This window comes from Lepidochelys kempii, chromosome 8 (genome assembly GCF_965140285.1).
Source record: "Lepidochelys kempii isolate rLepKem1 chromosome 8, rLepKem1.hap1, whole genome shotgun sequence".
Classification (NCBI taxonomy): Eukaryota; Metazoa; Chordata; order Testudines; family Cheloniidae; genus Lepidochelys; species Lepidochelys kempii.
Window position 1 is genome coordinate 56,540,233 of NC_136387.1, and position 18,698 is coordinate 56,558,930.

Genomic DNA, 18,698 nt, shown 5'->3' on the forward strand with positions numbered 1-18,698 from the left:
ACTTGTCTAGATGAACAGTTAGGTATAGATATAGATATTTAAGTCAGAAGGGACCATTATGATCATCTAGTCTGACCTCCTGCACAACGCAGGCCACAGAATTTCACCCACCACTCCTGCAAAAAACTTCACACCTATATCTGTGCTATTGAAGTCCTCAAATCGTAGTTTAAAGACTTCAAGGAGCAGAGAATCCTCCAGCAAGTCAATGGTAAATGGGACAAAATACAACATGGTTTTACAAAAGGTAGATCGTGCCAAACCAACCTGATCTCCGTCTTTGAGAAAGTAACAGATTTTTTAGACAAAGAAAACGCAGTGGATCTAATTTACCTAGATTTCAGTAAGGCATTTGATACCGTGCCACATGGGGAATTATTAGTTAAATTGGATAAGATGGGGATCAATAGGAAAATTGAAAGGTGGATAAGGAATTGGTTAAAGGGGAGACTACAACGGGTCCTACTGAAAGGTGAACTGTCAGGCTGGAGGGAGGTTACCAGTGGAGTTCCTCAAGGATCGGTTTTGGGACCTATCTTATTTAATCTTTTTATTACTGACCTTGGCACAAAAAGTGGGAGTGTGCTAATAAAGTTTGCGGATGATACAAAGCTGGGAGGTATTGCCAATTTAGAGAAGGACAGGGATATCCTACAGGAGGATCTGGATGACCTTGTAAACTGGAGTAATAGTAATAGGATGAAATTTAATAGTGAGAAGTGTAAGGTCATGCATTTAGGGATTAATAACAAGAATTTTAGTTATAAGCTTGGGACGCATCAATTAGAAGTAACGGAGGAGGAAAAGGACCTTGGAGTATTGGTTGATCATAGGATGACTATGATCCGCCAATGTGATATGGCCGAGAAAAAAACTAATGAGGTCTTGGGATGCATCAGCAGAGGTATTTCCAGTAGGGATAAGGAGGTTTTAGTACCATTATACAAGGCACTGGTGAGACCTCACCTGGAATACTGTGTGCAGTTCTGGTCTCCCATGTTTGAGAAGGATGAATTCAAACTGGAACAGGTACAGAGAAGGGCTACTAGGATGATCCAAGGAATGGAAAACTTGTCTTATGAAAGGAGACTCAAGGAGCTTGGCTTGTTTAGCCTAACTAAAAGAAGGTTAAGGGGAGATATGATTGCTCTCTATAAATATATCAGAGGGATAAATACTGGAGAGGGAGAGGAATTATTTAAGCTCAGTACCAATGTGGACACAAGAACAAATGGATATAAACTGGCCACCAGGAAATTTAGACTAGAAATTAGACGAAGTTTTCTAACCATCACAGGAGTGAAGTTTTGGAATAGCCTTCCAAGGGAAGCAGTAGGGGCAAAAGACCTATCTGGCTTTAAGATTAAACTCGATAAGTTTATGGAGGAGATGGTATGATGGGATAACATGGTTTTGGTAATTAAATATTCATGGTAAATAGGCCTGTGATGGGATATTAGATGGGGTGGGATCTGAGTTACCCAAGAAAATTAGCGCATAGCAAGCTGGATGTGTATCTACAGTGCACTAGTATGCCATGCACTGTCCATGTAGACCCTCCTACCATGCACTAAAAGTTCCCTAGTGCACTTTGATCTACTCTGCTTTGAAAAAATTCCCTAGTGTGCCACATGGCTAGTGTGCTGTATATTTACACCCCAAGTTGCTGTGCACTAAAAGTTCTTCTAGACAAGCCCTACGAAAAATGAAAGTGCACTTGATAACATGATCTGAAAATCAATTTTAAACAAGTCAGACTTACATGTAAACTGGCCATGGTTTTATTTGAAAATTAATATCATTTAGGCATGACAACATATAATGGAATCACTGATAACTACTTAATTTCAGTTTGTAAAAATTACAGCATTATATGCAGGAAACCATGTGAAACTTAATACTGTGAATCCATCTCATTCAGTGCCAGAACTCAGAAAAACACTCAGGGTACAACCTCATGGGCACTGAACAAAATGTTTCTGCAAAACCCTTGTGAACGGAAACAGCCAAGTTTTATACTACTTTAGATATAAAGGAAATAGAACAAAGAGTGGTTACAGGATAATGGTCTGCCATAACAAAGTTGTAAAGGAAAAGCCGAAGCCTACAATGAAAATAAATGGTGGAGCTGAGCTGAAGGTGGAACCAAAACCTTTATCTGAAAAATCTGTGCTCCACTGAAAACCTTCCATGGCCATGACTTTATTTCTAGAAAGTGATTAAACTATGCATGCAATAATGGCTGAGCCAGCCAGCACAGTTAAACAGTATAATGAACTTTGTAGTACAATTACCCAAAATGCTGTATTATATAATTTTGTCAGTCACAAACTTTTTTTTTTTAAGTTACATTTTCCCCAGGAATGTGCATAAATTTGGGGTGGCATACTATTTCCAGATTAGTAGTCAGTATTATTTTTTCATCAGCAAGTAATTGTCAGGCATCCTGAAACTTGACTGACAATCACACCATTTGGCAGGATAATACTATAAGCTCTTGCTTTTCTGAAGTGCTGAGCAATGTGTGCTCCCATTGATTTCAGCTGGAGTTGTGGGTCTTCAGCCCTTCTGAAAGTCAGACCCTAAATGATAACTATATTCTGTCCATTCACGTTTATTTGATTAGCTCAGGCACATGGAAAAATGTAAAAGCGGGATAAGCAGTAAAAGTAATAGTCATTTCACTGTTTTCATCAAATGGTTCTAACTTTAACAGAAGATGCCAGTGATGGAATTGGGAGCCTCACTACAATAGTCTTCACTTGCCTTGATCAGAAATGCTAAGTGAAACCTATCTTAATTGGGTTACATGGAAATTTGCAGGATGGAAGCCTCTTCTGTTTTCCTTTTTTGTATTTATTTTTGCATTCTAATAATTTATTTGTATTTCAAAGGGCTAGTTATAGGAATTAAGCCATTAGGTACACAGAGTATACACCAAGTTAAACAAGTAAATGCTTTAAACAGAAGGTACCACAAAGATACTAACAGCCCATTCTTATACTGGCAGTCAAGCTGGCATTTGTTTCCATAAATCACTTTGTAGCAGGCAGGCAAGCCAGGTTGTTCAGACACATTGGTGTGGCCTTATTAGTACTATATCTCCAAAAGATTTTTGAGGTAACTATGTCATATTTTTCTGAAAGTCTGGAATAATTTAGTGTTAATAATTTACTGAATGAATTTGGAGACAAGGTTGTGTTGTGTGTGTAATTCTTTTTCTTTTTTTTAATTTATTGTGAGCAGTAATAGTTGGCCCAGCTTTCCTCAAAACAGTTCTGAGCGTGTCTGATTTCATCTGTAATTTTTTCCATGTCTCCCATTTATTGTTTTTGTCTAGTCACATTTTAATGTAGAACTCTCATAAAAGCCTTTTCAGTAGTTTTCATACACTCAGACTGAGAGGGTTTGACCCTAATTTCATCACACTTGGCAAGGATATGCCATATATTAGCCATGTCTGCTTGTCCACTGACCTTACTACCATGGCTGAGTCTGCCAGTAACCATCACCCCACTAAGCACATTGTTCAGAGGACAATTTTTAGCCACTGACAATGAAGTAGTTTCTCCAGCTTTCAGCCCAGGGTTTGAGTTGTTGGCTTGATTTATTTTTGTTCTCCCTCTTTCATTTTAAACTCCTTTACTCCTTATCAGTTGCTTAAGATCTGATCTAATTTTCTCATCAGTTTAAAGTAAATTCTATATCTTGAAATGTTTTTTAAAAATTAACTTTCACTTCCAAATTACTGGTAGGTCACAGTTAAATTGCGTGAAAGCAAAAAATTCTTCACTTTCTGTCTTTCTGGTGTATCTAGCTATCTAGAGCCCAGTCCTGCTGTGACTGGTTCGGTCACAGAGACCCCTCTTCGGGCTGTCACCTGACGCGCTGAAATTACCTTGAGCCAGTTTTCCCTGCCATCGTGGGACTCCAGAACCCTGCCTTGTAGCCTGCTGCAACACAGACCCAAGGTCTGAACCATGCCCCCAAAGCTGCAGGCGTTAACTGAAAACCACTCAGCAGGTTACCTGTTTCCAACACGCAGTTCCCAATAAGATCCAAACCCCAAATTAATCGTTTTACTCTGTTTAAAGCTTATACAGGGTAAACTCATTAATCACTTACTCTGGATTAATTAATAAACAAAAGTGATTTTATTAAGTATAAAAAGTAGGATTTAAGTGGTTCCAAATAAAATCAGAGAGAACAAAGTGAGTTATCAAGCAAAATAAAACAAAACACACAAGTCTAAGCTTAATACGTCAAGAAACTGATTACAAGTAAAATCTCACCCTCGGAGATGTTCCAATAAGCTTCTTTCACAGGCTAGACTCCTTCCTAGTCTGGGCCCAATTCTTTCCCCTGTTATATCCCTTGTTAGTTCCTGCAGACATCTTAGGCAGAAAGCTGGGGTGTTCTGATGACTGCAGCCCTCTTTGTTCTGTTCCACCCCCTTTTATATCTTTGCCACAAGGCGTGAATCTTTTGTCTCTCTGGGTCCACTCCCCCCCTTCTGAATGGAAAAGTACCAGATTTAAGATGGATTCCAGTATCATGTGACATGGTCACATGTCCTGTGAGACCCCCATCCTCCATTCTTCCTGGGCGGGCCTACACATACACAGGAAGGTTTGAAAGTTAACAGAGCCATTTACAGCCAATTGTCCTAGTCAATGGGAGCCATCAAGCTTCCAAACCACCATTAATGGCCCACACTTTGCATAATTACAATGGGACCTCAGAGTTATACTTCATATTCCTGGTTTCAGACAAGAATGATACATTCTTACAAATGGGATGCACACACTCAGTAGATTATAAGCTTTGTAATGATACCTTACAAGAGACCTTTTGCATATAACATATTCCAGTTACATTATATTCACACTCATAAGCATATTTCCATAAAACATTGTGGATTGCAGTGTCACACCTGCACTATTTGGGGTTACATGTGGGTAGAATTTGGTCCCTAGTTCATCATCTTCTCTTCCTTCCCAGTTATAAAGGTCTCTCTAAATCCCTTGTTATACTTCAGAGAACCTAACCAGTCCTCCTTATAGCCATGTTGCTTTGTCTTCTTCAGCTTCTATGCTATATTACTGCTCTGAGTCCTAACTCCTTTTTCCTTGACCCAAGTACTACAAAATGCCCTTCATTTAAAGAAGCAATTGCTTCTCCAAAACCACAGAGTTAACTGTGTTGCGCTTTTCCCAACAATAAATGAAGCATATCATGCCAATGGGGTGGCTCACAAATGGGAGTAAGAGGTTCACAGCTTGCCTCTGGTCATGTTGGTACACATACTAATGAGCCAGTTTTCATGTGCCTTGTCTATTTATGCAAGTACTGAAAATATGAGGGTTGTTTCCAGGAAATTAGGCTCTAAAGCTGCAGATGAATGAGTGAGTGTGGTTAGCAGTGGTGCAAACATTATTGCCTGATTCTGATTTTGCTTCTGCTGGCATAAACCAGGGGTTGCTCTCCTGAAATTAGCGGGGAGTTAAATCCTCCTCTCACTAACAGTAGTGTATCTTGGCCTGTATTTCTTGTTTATGTGTAATTTGCACAGATGTGTGTTTTCTGTATGCACACAGGTGGTTAGAAATAGAACAGATTTTGGGTCAGACTGCAGGTCGACCTTTGAGCAAGTGCTCAAGTGGTAATAGAGGTCATGAGCAGATTCTCTCCTGTGTTCCCCTGCAGGGCTAGTCACAAATGTACTCCTTGTATTGAGTGTGCAAGGACTGCTCTTCACCAGTACCTCACAAGGACTAGCCAGCTCAAAAGGAGCAAGCGGGGGAGATTGAGGTGGGGGTGCTGGCCAGTGGGGCTGGCTGGTTGTAGAGTGGAACATTTTGTTTCCTGTAAATCCTGCTCGGGTGTTGTAACTTTGCACTGTCACCAATGTGGGCCTGTTCCTAGTAGGTCTGATTCAGCCATTTGTTATTTTTATACGAAAGAAGCGATATGTTCAGACACAGAGACAAATCGGGCAGGACTACGCTTACTATGCTGCATCAGTGCAACTGTGCTGATGTAGCGCTTTAATGAAGATGCTCTAAACCGACGGGTGAGAGCTCTCCAATTGGCGTAATTAATCCACCTTCCCGAGAGGCAGTAGCTAAGTCCATGGGAGAAGCACTCCTGCCAACATAGCACTGTCTACACTGGGGATTGTGTCGGTATAATTACGGCGCTCGGGTATGAATTTTTCGCACACCTGAGTGATATAGTTATACCAATATAGGTCTGTAGTGTGTTATATTTAAATTGGTGTAACTAATAGTGTGCAATATTATGCCTTTTTTCTCCCTAATAGTGCCCCCAGGAATTGTGGGTGAGAATAAACTGGAGGATGTGAAAGTGAAAGAAAAACACAGTGTTACATTAACTTGTGAAGTCATAGGTAAGGCTTTGCAATGTCACAATATGTTTCCTATTCAACTGCTAAACCCACAGCAGCCTGGTGTGTGTGTTAGTTGTCCACATCACAGTTCCCTTCCTGACCACAGTTGTTTGAGTGTATATGTACAAATAGCTGAAAGCCAGAATTTGTCTCTTAGTTTTATCTTGACTGTTCTTTTTTACATGTTTTAATATCACTGTCAATGCAGTGGGTTTTTTAAATGAATGTGTTTTTAGTAAATAACCCTAAGAGAAATATCCTATAAAATTTGAGAGAGACTCTTTCTATAGTTTATTTTTTAAACATCCTGTAGAATTTAACAGAAAAGTATATCCCTTTTATGTGCAAAGTAATGCACATTGTAAAATATAATCCCAACTATACATATAAAATGATGGGGTCTAAATTGGCAGTTACCAGTCAAGAAAGAGATCTTGGAGTCATTGTGGATAGTTCTCTGAAAGCATACACTCAGCGTGCAGCAGCAGTCAAAAAACCTAACACAATGTTGGGAACCATTAGGAAAGGGATAGATAATAAGACAGAAAATATATTACTTCTATATATATCCCTGGTATGCCCACATCTTGAATACTGTGTGCAGATGTGGTCAACCCCCATCTCAAAAAAGATGTACTGGAATTGGAAAAGGTACAGAAAAGGCAACAAAAATGATTAGGGATATGGAGAAGCTTCCATATGAGGAGAGATTAACAAGACTGGGACTTTTTAGCTTAGAAAAGAAACTACTAAGGTGGGATATGATAGAGGACTATAATATCATGACTGAAGTGGAGAAAGTAAATAAGGAAGTGTTATTTACTCGTTCTCATAACATAAGAACAAGGGGGTCACCAAATGAAATTAACAGGAAGTCAGTTTAAAACAAACAAAAGGAAGTATTTTGTCATACAATGCACAGTTAACCTGTGGAACTCTTTGCCAGAGGATGTTGTGAAGGACAAGACTATAACAGGGTTCCAAAAATAACCAAATAAGTCCATCAATGACTAGTAGCCCAGATGGGCAGGGATGGTGTCTCTAGCCTCTGTTGTCAGAAGATGTGAATGGGCAACAGGGGATTGGATCACTTGATGATTACCTCTTCTGTTCATTTTCTCTGAAGCACCTGGCATTGGCCACTGTCAGAACAGGATACTGGCATAGATGGACTATTGGTCTGACCCAGTATGGCTGTTCTTATAAAATTCTAGAGGATGGTTCAAAAACCTATAGGGCTATAGAATATGTATTCTATAGAACTTTCCTAAAAGGGAAATTTTAAGTGGACACATGAAAATGTTCTTTTCTATTGTTCAGTAACTTTTCATATTCTAGAAGCTACAGTAATTAACACTTACAATTAATTGTATTTTTATTAAGGGAATCCTGTACCAAAGATTACATGGGTAAAAGATGGGCAGCCTCTTACCCAGGATGGAGATCACCAGATTCTTTCCAGTGGACGTTTTCTTCAGATCACCAATGCTCAAGTTACTTACACAGGGCGATATACATGTGTTGCATCCAATATAGCTGGTGACAAAAGCAAAAGTTACAGTCTCAATGTACTTGGTAAGTGATTGTGCTGGTTATCTAAAGAAGGTATTCATCTCATTGAAAGGTGGATATTCATGCTGGGGTGGCTCTAACAGTTAATAGCAGCAATGTCTAAGCTACCTGACTAGAGTTAAATACTTACAGCTGTATACTTGCTAAAGTATTTAATATTAATAAGGCACCTATACCTTTAAGAAGAAACAAATTAGGTTGGAAAACAGGGAGTTAGAACAGGAATTAATCTACATATAGATTGAACAAAACAGTGTATTGTCTAGTGTTTTACAGAAGAAATGTGTGACGGACACCATTAAAGGAAATATTGTTTCATAAAAACTCAGACCACCTGTTATTTTATTATGATGGTTATCATGTTACAGACTACAACTAATACAGTAGAGTTTCTTTTACATAGTCTCATATCCTGGCCCACATCCCCTGCCTAGCAATAGTTTTCAGGAAGATCAGACAGTAGACCTGTTCACCACTAGCTGATAATAGTCTTTGGGAGGTGGTGGAGTAGTAGCTGGTGGCTAGCCTTCTCCCCTTGCACCGTTTGACAGCATCTGAAAAGGACAGCCTCTATGAACGTAGGCTGAATTTCAACTTCAGGACAAAACAGGAAACCAGACAGAGCTTCAGCTAGTGCTATAGGACTTTTGCCTGGTTCTGGGTTTCGTTGTGAACAGTTCACACACGCCTAGTAGTGATGCACATCCACTTATATAAGTTAGAACCAAGTCCCTAAACAGGATATTGAATTTTCTTTATAAAGAGACTTCAAATAACACCAGCAGTTCTCAATTTAAAAGTTATAGTAGCCTTAAATTGCTTTTAATGGCTGTCAATTCCATTGCTGAGGATCTTCTTATTGCTTCCCAGTGTCTCCAACCATTGCGGGTACCGACAGTCATGGCAGTGCAGAAGACGTCACTGTTATCCTAAATAGCCCCACATCCCTGGCTTGTGAGGCTTATTCATACCCACCAGCTACAATTACCTGGCTAAAAGATGGAGCTCCACTGGAATCTAACAGAAATATCCGAATTTTGCCAGGTAATTATTTTTATTCTTAAATAAAATAAATGTTTTGTCACTTATCAAATGACACATTCATAAATCAAAACAATTAGTTGTAATAATAGCATCACTTTGTACTTCTGTAGCATTTTTCATCCCAGGATCTCAGTGTTTCACAAACGTTAGCTAATTAATTATTTTTATGCATTCAGATCATATTTATCCCTTTGCTCTGTAAAACGATGGTGATGAGACAAGTTAATTGCACAGTTACAATGTAATGATTAAAGTTAGGTGGTAACAGCATAATAATAACATGGTAAATTCATTTGAAATATTGATAATGACACACATCACCACTATCGCTTGATAACTTTAAAGTGTATTCATTACCATACTAAATCATATCTATATTAAAAAGGCAAATTGAATGACTTATGGAAATTTCCAGTTTACCTCCTTAATTATGTCTGCAAAATTTGCAGGAAGATCTATTTGTGCAAATTAGGCAATTTTACCCTCTTACTACAATTTGGATATAAAATGGATGTGCCTACAAACTAATTAAGCAGAATTAAGGAGGTCTGCTAAAAATATGTCATACCTTGTGCTGTTAATCTTTAGACTTGTCTGTGAAAATAATGGGAACACTTCAGAAATAGGGGGGTATAACTGAAGAGGAAGTGAAGATAGACAGACAGCACAAACAGAAAAGCTAAATAAATAAGATACAGTAAAACCTCAGAGTTATGAACACCAGAGTTACGAACTGACCGGTCAACCACACACCTCATTTGGAACCAAAAGTAAACAATCAGGCAGCAGCAGAGACACCTCTCCACCCCCCCCTCCAAAAAAATAGCAAGCAAATACAGTACAGTACTGTGTTAAATGTAAAGTACTAAAATAGGAAGAGAGCAGCATTTTTCTTCTGCATAGTAAAGTTTCAAAGCTGTATTAAGTCAATGTTCAGTTGTAAACTTTTAAAAGAACAACCAGAACGTTTGTTCCGAGTTATGAACATTTCAGAGTTACGAACAACTTCTGTTCTCAAGGTGTTCATAACTCTGAGGTTCTGCTGTTGCATTTTTTATAGCTCATTAGTAACTCACCATCAAGAAAGTAAAAAAGTAATTGTCCTTTTGTTGGATTATCTCTTGTCTAGCCCTTTGTGGACATATGAAATAGGGGAAAGTTTTTTTGGTAAGATTGTAGGTAATATAATGAAAATGAATGTTACACTTTTGTTACACTTCACTACTGGTAATTTTGCACCTGTGGGAGGAAATGTGAGCATTACTGGTATGTGGGAATTAAATGACTTCACTGGGGGACAGTTCCTAAGAATTCAGGCTGAAGGGAGTTGTAGCCAGTTTAAATTGGGGTTGTGCTCTGCGAATGTAGTGAGTATAAATCACACATAAGCATGAATTTGTGAGAAGGAAACTGATGCATGCTGAAGCGTACAGGCAATTTGAGTGAATTGCATATCTGGAGTCTCAAATCCTGTTGATTCACTAATATTCACAACATTTCACATAAGAGTGTTATCTTCTCTCTATTCTCCACACTGAGTATCTTTTCACTTGAAGTACACTGCTGAAACTAAACTACAGTACAGTGCCTCAGATCCATCCAGCCCTATATGTAGAATTAGTGCATTTTTACTTGTTCACAGAAAAGAGAAGGTGAAGCACAATTATTCAGACAAAGCACAGGACCATAAATTAATTCATGTCCAGAACTGCTTTAACACTTTCATAGGAACTATAACACATACCTAGTCAAGGAGAGAGTGATTCCATACCCAATTCAGATACTGTACATTCATTACTACATAGTGCCACATCCTGACCTAAATTATACATGTGCAATTCCTTCTGAGTTCAATGTGAGTTGTGCTTACACATCCAAGAGAAGAATTTAGCTCTCAGGGTTGAAAGTATGACTGCAGAAAACATTAATAACCTGAGGATCAAGAGTATGATGCTAATGCTAGAGAATAATATCATCTTTCTGCAGGAGGGCGAATCCTGCAGATTCTAAATGCACAGGAGGACAGCGCTGGTAGATACACCTGCATAGCCACAAATGAAGCTGGGGAAACACTGAAACACTATGAAGTGAAAATCTACAGTAAGTTTGTTATAACAATGGAATACGTTTTAATTTTTTCTCGTTCCTCCATTTTTTCTTTACAGTTTTACCCATTCTGCTATTCACTAGGGTTTCTGAACCAGCAGGTACTCACTCTATCCAGCTAACACTTGCATTAATACAAATCATGCCCACCATCTTGAAAGACATCAGGAAGATTTGCATGACACCATTTACAAGCATTCAGTTGAGGTTACTGGAGGCTTTGCAATGCCCAGGGGAAGATGTAGAGATGATGCACTTCTCTTTCTGCTGAAATGTTTGTTCTTCTTCAAGTGATTGCTCATGTGTATTCCACAATAGGTGTGCATGCTCGCCATGTGCACCAGTGCCAGAAGTTTTTCCCCTAGCAGTACCCGTAGGGGGAAGTGTCCCCCGCGACCTCTGGAGTGGCGCCTGCCTGGCACGGTATAAGGGGAGCTGCGCGCTCTCCCCACCCTCCGTTCCTTCTTGCCGCCAGTGAAGGTGTGTCAGAACTACTCTGCTCCAGCTTTGCTGTAGCTCGATCCCCAGTACTGTTCATTTATTCAGTGCTAGTACCTGTAGTTAGGTAGCTGTTCAGTTAGTTTAGTTAGTCAGTGAGCTGGGCCAGGGCATGTCCTGGGCTTTAAGTCGTGCGGCTCTTGTAGGCGTTCTATGCCAAGAAGTGACCCGCACGCAGACTGTTTGCGCTGTTTGGGAGAAATCCATATCAGCGAAAGGTGCAAGATTTGCAAGTCATTTAAGCCTTGGACCAAAAGAGAAAGGGACATTAGGCTCCAGGCCATCCTGATGGAGTCGGCGCTGAGCCCGACTCTGGCACGTCGCTCCGAACCGGTACCTGGCACCATGGTGTCGGTACGCGGCGACCCTCCGGTGCCATCCAACATTTGGCACCACTCCCTGTTCATGGGGCATGCCAAGAGGGCCAGGAAGACTCCCTCTTCACAGCGGCACCAAAGGAAATCTGGGACAGAGGCTAGACCCATGTCGGGCAGTCCTCGCTCCCCACCGGGCCCCAGGCCTCCGACTCACGTTGAGTGGAGTAGCCCAGTCCCTACAGAACAGGCCTCTCCAGATGTCCAGATGCCTTCCACGCCTGAAGCCCTCCAGGTGGCCTGGGATGTTATGTCCATGCCGCTGCCCGGAGCGCTGCTGATGTTGGCCCCACGCTCTAGAGGCAAGCCACCGCTGGGATCTCCCAGTAGCCTCAGGCTTGGTCTCGGTCGAGGAAATGTTCCCGATGCCATTCACTGCCCAGCAACCGCTTGGGACAGAGTGCAGGTGGATCACCCTCAACGCCGACCAGACTCTCTGTCTGGGTTCCGTCTGTTTGGGACTCTCGGCACCGCTCGTCCTCAAGGAGTGATTATTGATGGACCGCAACAGGCGCCGCCAACGGTCTTCGTCTCAGAGGGGGTACCACAGCAGGTCACGGCATGGTCATCAATGCCGTTCCTGCTCAGACTCCTGCTCCAAGTCTCTGCCAAGACATTGCAGCCCCGGGCGTCGATTGCCGGCGTCTCGCCGGTGCGGGTCTGCCCGTCAAGGCCGTCCGCGGAGCAGCTGCTACCATTGGACCAGTCCTCCACGTCGAGATCGTGGTCCCATGGCCAACTTTGATCCCGGCACTGCTGCTCCTCCCAGTCCAGAGGCAGCATCAGATCGTACGCCAGCCCGGCCTCCATTCATAGCCGTCCTTTGATGGGCCAGGCCAGCCAAGCCCAACAGTCAACCCCACCAGTGCCACAGCAGGTGCAGTGGCACCGAGTATCGTGGCCGGCCCAATGGTACCAGTGGGCACCGTGGCCTCCAGTGCAGCTCCCGTTAAAGGCCCACTCGGTGGCCGGTGCTTCGGAGGCTCCATCGGCCACCCTATCCAGACCCCCAAGGAAGGAGTCGCTGGGACGTGCATCCTTGGCATCGTTCCCAGAGTCCGACCAGGTGTTGGACCCTCTGGTGCCGGCCGATACCCAGAGCGCTGCACCGGGTCTCCTCGCCCTGCCCGGAGGAGGCGATTGCGGCCCCGCCCCCCTCTGCCTGACAGGAGGACTTCAGGGCACATCAAGAATTCTTAAAGAGGGTGGCAGCAAGCCTCCACCTCCAGGCAGAGGAGATGGAGGAGCCCTCAGACTCCCTGTTTAATGTACTGTCCTCGTCAGCACTGGGTAGGGTGGCCTTGCCTCTTCATGAAGGGGTGGCTAAAATTTCAAATGCCCTGTGGCAGACACCAGCCTCGTTGGCCCCTATCTCTAAGAAGGCGGAACGCAAGTACTTAGTACCCACCAAGGGGCATGAGTACTTGTATACGCACCCGGTGCCCAATTCCCTGGTGGTCGAGTCAGTCAACCATAGGAAATGGCAGGATCAACCAGCCCCAACCCCAAAGAATAAAGACTCTCGGAGACTGGACTCTTTTGGAAGGAAAATTTATTTGTCTTTGAGCTTCCAGTTGCGAGTGGCAAATCATCAGGCTCTCCTGGGCCGGTACGAATTCAATCTGGGGGGCTCCCTGCCCAAGTTTGAGGACTCCCTCCAGAAGAGTGATAGAAAGGAATTCAAGGCACTAGTGGAGGAGGGGGCAGCGGCTGCTAGGGCGTCCCTGCAGGCAGCCTTGGATGCTGCGGATACGGCTGCACAATCCATGGCCTCTGCGGTGTCCATGAGATGGGCGTCATGGTTCCTGCTCTCTGGGCTTTCCAGCGAGGCACAGTCCTCCATGCAGGATCTCCCATTTTGACAGGAAAGCCCTGTTTGCGGAGGAGACAGATACAAATCTGCATGGCATGAAAGACTCCCATACGACCCTCCAGACTCTGGGCCTATATGTACCGGCTCCGGCAAGACCTAAGTTCAGGCCACAGCAGACTCCCACCCAGGCTGCCTTCCCAAAGTATGAGGCCACCCACAAGAAACAACAGGACTATAAGAGACGCCCACAGAGGCAGTCTTGGCCGGCCTTCCAGCCTGGCTCCTCTAAGGGCAAGCAGGTGGGGAAAAGGTGCTTTTGACGGGCCGCTTGGGGGCACCCCACCAGTCTTCATCAGGGATCCACGCACAATAAAGCTCCCCTTCTCCAACCAGTTGTGTCCTTTCCTCCCAGAATGGTCATAGCTAACCTTGGACTGATGGGTCCTCAACACCATCTCCCGGGGTTACACCCTCCAGTTTACTTCCTCCCTGCCCAACCACCCCCCACCCCCATCCCTATTGGGGGACCCCTCACACAAGGCTCTGCTCGAGCAGGAGGTGGGGCAGCTTCTAGGACTAGCAGCGGTAGAGGCAGTGCCTGAGGAGTTCATGGGCAGGGGGTATTACTCCCAATACTTCCTTATCCTGAAGGCCAAAGGGGGCCTCAGACCCATCCTGGACCTGCAAAGTCTGAACCAGTACATGGTGAAACTCAAGTTCTGCATGGTTTCCCTGGCCTCCATCATCCCCTCCCTGGATCCCAGGGACTGGTATGCTGCCCTCGATCTGCAGGACTCATACTTGCACATCCACATATTCGAGGGGCACAGGTGCTTCCTCTGTTTTGTGGTGGGACAGAATCACTACCAATTCACGATCCTCCCATTTTGTCTGTCCCAGGGTGTTTACAAAATGCATGACGGTGGTAGCGGCCTACCTCAGACTGTAGGGGGGTCCAGATTTTTCCCTATCTGGACAATTGGCTGGTCAAGGGTACCTCCTGGTCTCAGGTGAGGGATCACGTGGCACTCCTACTGTCCACGTGTACCGCCTTGGACCTATTGGTAGATGGCACCAAATCCATGTTAGTCCCGGTCCAACATATAGAGGTTATCGGGGCTCTCCTGGACTCAGCGTCAGCCACAGCCTCTCTCCCGCAAGACAGATTCAAGACCCTGAAAGGTCTCATGGACTCGGTCTCAAAGTTCCCGGTGACAACAGCCAGGGTTTGCCTGTTGCTCTTGGGTCACATGTTAGCGTTGCACATACATGGTCCGTCATGCCAGACTCAGGATGAGGCTCCTCCAACTCTGGTTGGCCTCGAAGTTCTCCCAGGCCATGGACAGGATGGACAAGGTCCTCACCGTGCCGGACTCTGTGATCACCTCCCTATGGTAGTGGTCCGCCCCAAACAACATGCTCCAAGGGGTCCCATTCAGGGACAGGGCCCCGTCATTGAAGCTGGTGTCCGACATGTCGGACCTGGGTTGGGGGGCCCATGTGGGGAACTTTCAGACCCAAGGCCTGTGGTCGGCCCAAGACCTGACCCTATATATAAATGTCAAGTAGTTCAGGGCGGTACGCCTGGCCTGTGTGGCTTTCTGCTTGCACCTGGAGGTCAAGGTAGTCAGGGTCCTTGCGGACAACATGACCTCGATGTTCTATATCAACAGGCAAGGCGGGGCCCAATCCTCTGCCACGAAGCCCTCAGGCTGTTGATTTCTGAATATCCCACGACATCCACTGAAGGCCTTCCAACTACTGGGCGCCTGGAATGAGAGAGTGGATCACTTGAGCAGGGACTTTTCCTCGCAATATGAGTGGTCCCTCCACCCGGAAGTGGCCCACCGGCTCTTCCGAAGGTGGGGAATTCCCCAAGTGGACCTATTTGCGACTTGACAGAACTGGTGATGTCCCCAGTTCTGCTCGGAGGGAGCTGGGGCGGGGGAGGACGCTATCTCTGATGCCTTTATCCTGTCCTGGTCAGGGCGGCTTCTCTATGCCTTCCCCCCATTCCCTCTAATCAGCAGGGTCCTGGAGAAGATAAAGACGGACAAGGCCCGGGTCATCCTGATTGCCCTGGCGTGGCCCAGGCAACATTGGCATGGGACCATCACAGGCCTGGTGGTAGCTCTGCTGTGGCCATTGCCGCTCCACCCGGACCTGCTGTCTCAGGACCAGGGCCGCCTCCTCCATCCTAACCTAGAGGCTCTTCACCTCACGGCATGAGCTGCTCAGTGGTTAGGCGGAGAGGAGAGGACGTGCTCAGAACAGGTTCAGCGTGTCCTCCTTGAAAATAGATGGCCCTCCACTCGCCGTGCTTATTTGGCAAAGTGGTCCCATTTTTCTAGATGGGCAGTGGACCACGGTGTCTATCCCGTGACCACCCCGATCCAGCTTATTCTTGGCTACCTCCTCCACCTGAGAGCCCAGGGCCTGGCGCCTTCGTCAGTCAAGGTGCACCTGGCAGCCATATCGGCCTTCCATCCGCCAGTGTAGGGACACACGGTATTTTCCCATTCTATGACTGGCTGGTTCCTCAAGGGGTTGGACCGTCTTTTCCCATATTCTAGACCCCTGGTCCCGCAGTGGGACCTGAACCTGGTGTTGGTTTGTCTCACGGGGCCCCGTTTTGAACCACTGGCCATGTACTCCTGGTGTCATCTCTCGTGGAAGGTGGCTTTCCTGGTTGCAATCACGTCGGCGAGGCGAGTCTCAGAGCTCAGGCCCTGACTTCTGAGCCGCCGTACATGATTTTTCATAAAGATAAGGTCCAGCTCTGCCCATACCCCGCATTCCTCCCGAAGGTGGTCTCTGCTTACCACACAAGGCAGGACATTTTTCTACCAGTCCTCTGCCCAAGACCCATGCATCCAGTGAGGAGCGCCGTCTCCACATGCTCGATGTGCAGTGGGCTCTGGCTTTCTAACTTGAGCAGACTAAGCCATTCAGAAAGTCCTCGCAACTGTTTGTTGCCTTGGCCGAGCGCACAAGGGGCCAGCCGATTTCCACTCAGCGGCTTTCCAATTGGATCACTTTGTGCATCCGTACCTGTTATGAGCTGGCGGGTGTTCGGGCGCAGGCCTCGTTGGCTGCCTTCATGGCCCATGTCCCCATTCAGGACACCTGTAGGGCCACCACGAGGTCTTCGGTTCACACGTTCACCTCGCACTATGCGATCGTCTCCCAAACCAGGGATGACGCCGGGTTTGGCAGGGCTGTCCTCCGGCCTGGGAACTTGTGAACTCCTACCCACCTCCAACAGATACAGCTTGGAATCACCTATTGTGGAATACACGTGAGCAATCACTTGACGAAGAAAAGACAGTTATCTTTTCCGTAAATGGTGTTCTTCAAGATGTGTTGTTCATGTCTAGTCCATATCCCACCCTCCTTCCCCTCTGTCGGAGTTGTCTGGCAAGAAGGAACTGAGGGTGGGGGGAGCATGCAGTTTCCCTTATACTGCACCAGGCAGGTGCCACTCCAGGGGTTGCAGGGGGTGCTCCCCCACTGGGGAAAAACTTCCGGCACTGGTGCACGTGGCGAGCAGGCACACCTATTGTGGAATAGACATGAGCAACACATCTCGAAGAACACCAGTTACGGAAAAGGTAACTGTCTTTTGGGCTTTCAAGTCAGATGGATACTGCACAGCTGAAGAACTGTGAAAGCCCACAGACTCCAGAGCTATTTTTAAAAGTAGAGCCTAATATCTAATGGGAAGTTTTTACTTGAGTGAGGTAAAACCACTCATTATTATATTTTGTAGTAAAATGCCACCAACTCCCTCCCTTCCCATGCAAGGTTCCGTGTCAGCACTTTCAATTCTTTCTGATTCTTCCTTACAACAGTGATTTCAACCATCCCTAGTAACTATTACCAGTACTCGTACTTCAGACTCTTGGGGCCAATATTCTAAGTGTTCCACTCTATTTTAATGCTGAGACTCTTTGCTTGGGCCCCCAGTTAAACATTGCTTCCCATCTTCCATTCATTGGTTAGTGCTCTAAACTGAAAAGGAGTTTGGGCTGTTCCCAACCCCATCTTGTAACTTTATTGTTTATTATTAATTATTATTATTATTGTTTATTTGAATTGGAGAAGTACCTAGAGGACTCAGTCAGGGATTGTGGTCCCATTGAGCTAGCTAGGCTCTGTATACTATAATGTAAAGATGGTCTCTGTGCCAGAGAGCTCACCGTTTAAGAAAGGCTGTACAGTGACACTGAAAAGAAATAGAATTTCACTTGGAGCTTATTTAGGTTAGAGCTGGTCAAAAACTTTTCAGTGGAATGTTCTTCCATCAGAAAATACCTATTCATCAAAATCAAAACTTTATGTGGGAATGTAGACATTTATTTTTTATTATAAATTATAATATAATTTTTTAAATGTCAAGTCAAAACTGGAACAAAATGTTTTCATTGACCCAAAACTCATTGTTTTCCCAAAATTTCATTTTGTGGCAAATTTCAAAATTCTGAATCAGAATGACAACAAATTTCAAAATGTCAGAATTTCCCAAGGAAAGGATATTCTGAGTTTTGACCAGCTCTACTCATTAAGAATTCAAAAGCCTAACTTTAGGCACGTTTTTTTGAAAATACTGGCTTTAATATTCATTATTTTTGATTAAATAGTAGGTAAATATGAAAGCGAGTTACATGGTAGAGTGGGACAGTCAAGAATGTAGTCTGGTGCATTTTCACCAAAAAGTTAAGCGCTGCTGTTTTGTAATAACCCAGCTGTGGTGCTTGGAGAAAAGGATCACAGAGGCATGTATTTTTTTACTCTATGGTTATTATCCTTGCTGTCCCTATGTCTGGTTCATTTTAAATGATGTATAACATGTTAATTCAGTCAGGGAAATCTCTTTCACTTC

The 18,698-nt window shown here is 44.5% G+C and overlaps 1 protein-coding gene across 1 annotated transcript in view; it reads left to right on the forward strand.

The window, feature by feature from the left end:
- Nucleotides 1–18,698, forward strand: part of HMCN1 (hemicentin 1) — a 325,430-nt gene that overhangs the window by 222,710 nt on the left and 84,022 nt on the right. The window contains exons 48-51 of the mRNA XM_073356688.2: nucleotides 6,323–6,409; nucleotides 7,793–7,984; nucleotides 8,852–9,025; nucleotides 11,012–11,125. Of these exons, the coding sequence (XP_073212789.2) occupies nucleotides 6,323–6,409; nucleotides 7,793–7,984; nucleotides 8,852–9,025; nucleotides 11,012–11,125 (567 nt within the window). The remainder of the gene's footprint in view (nucleotides 1–6,322; nucleotides 6,410–7,792; nucleotides 7,985–8,851; nucleotides 9,026–11,011; nucleotides 11,126–18,698) is intronic.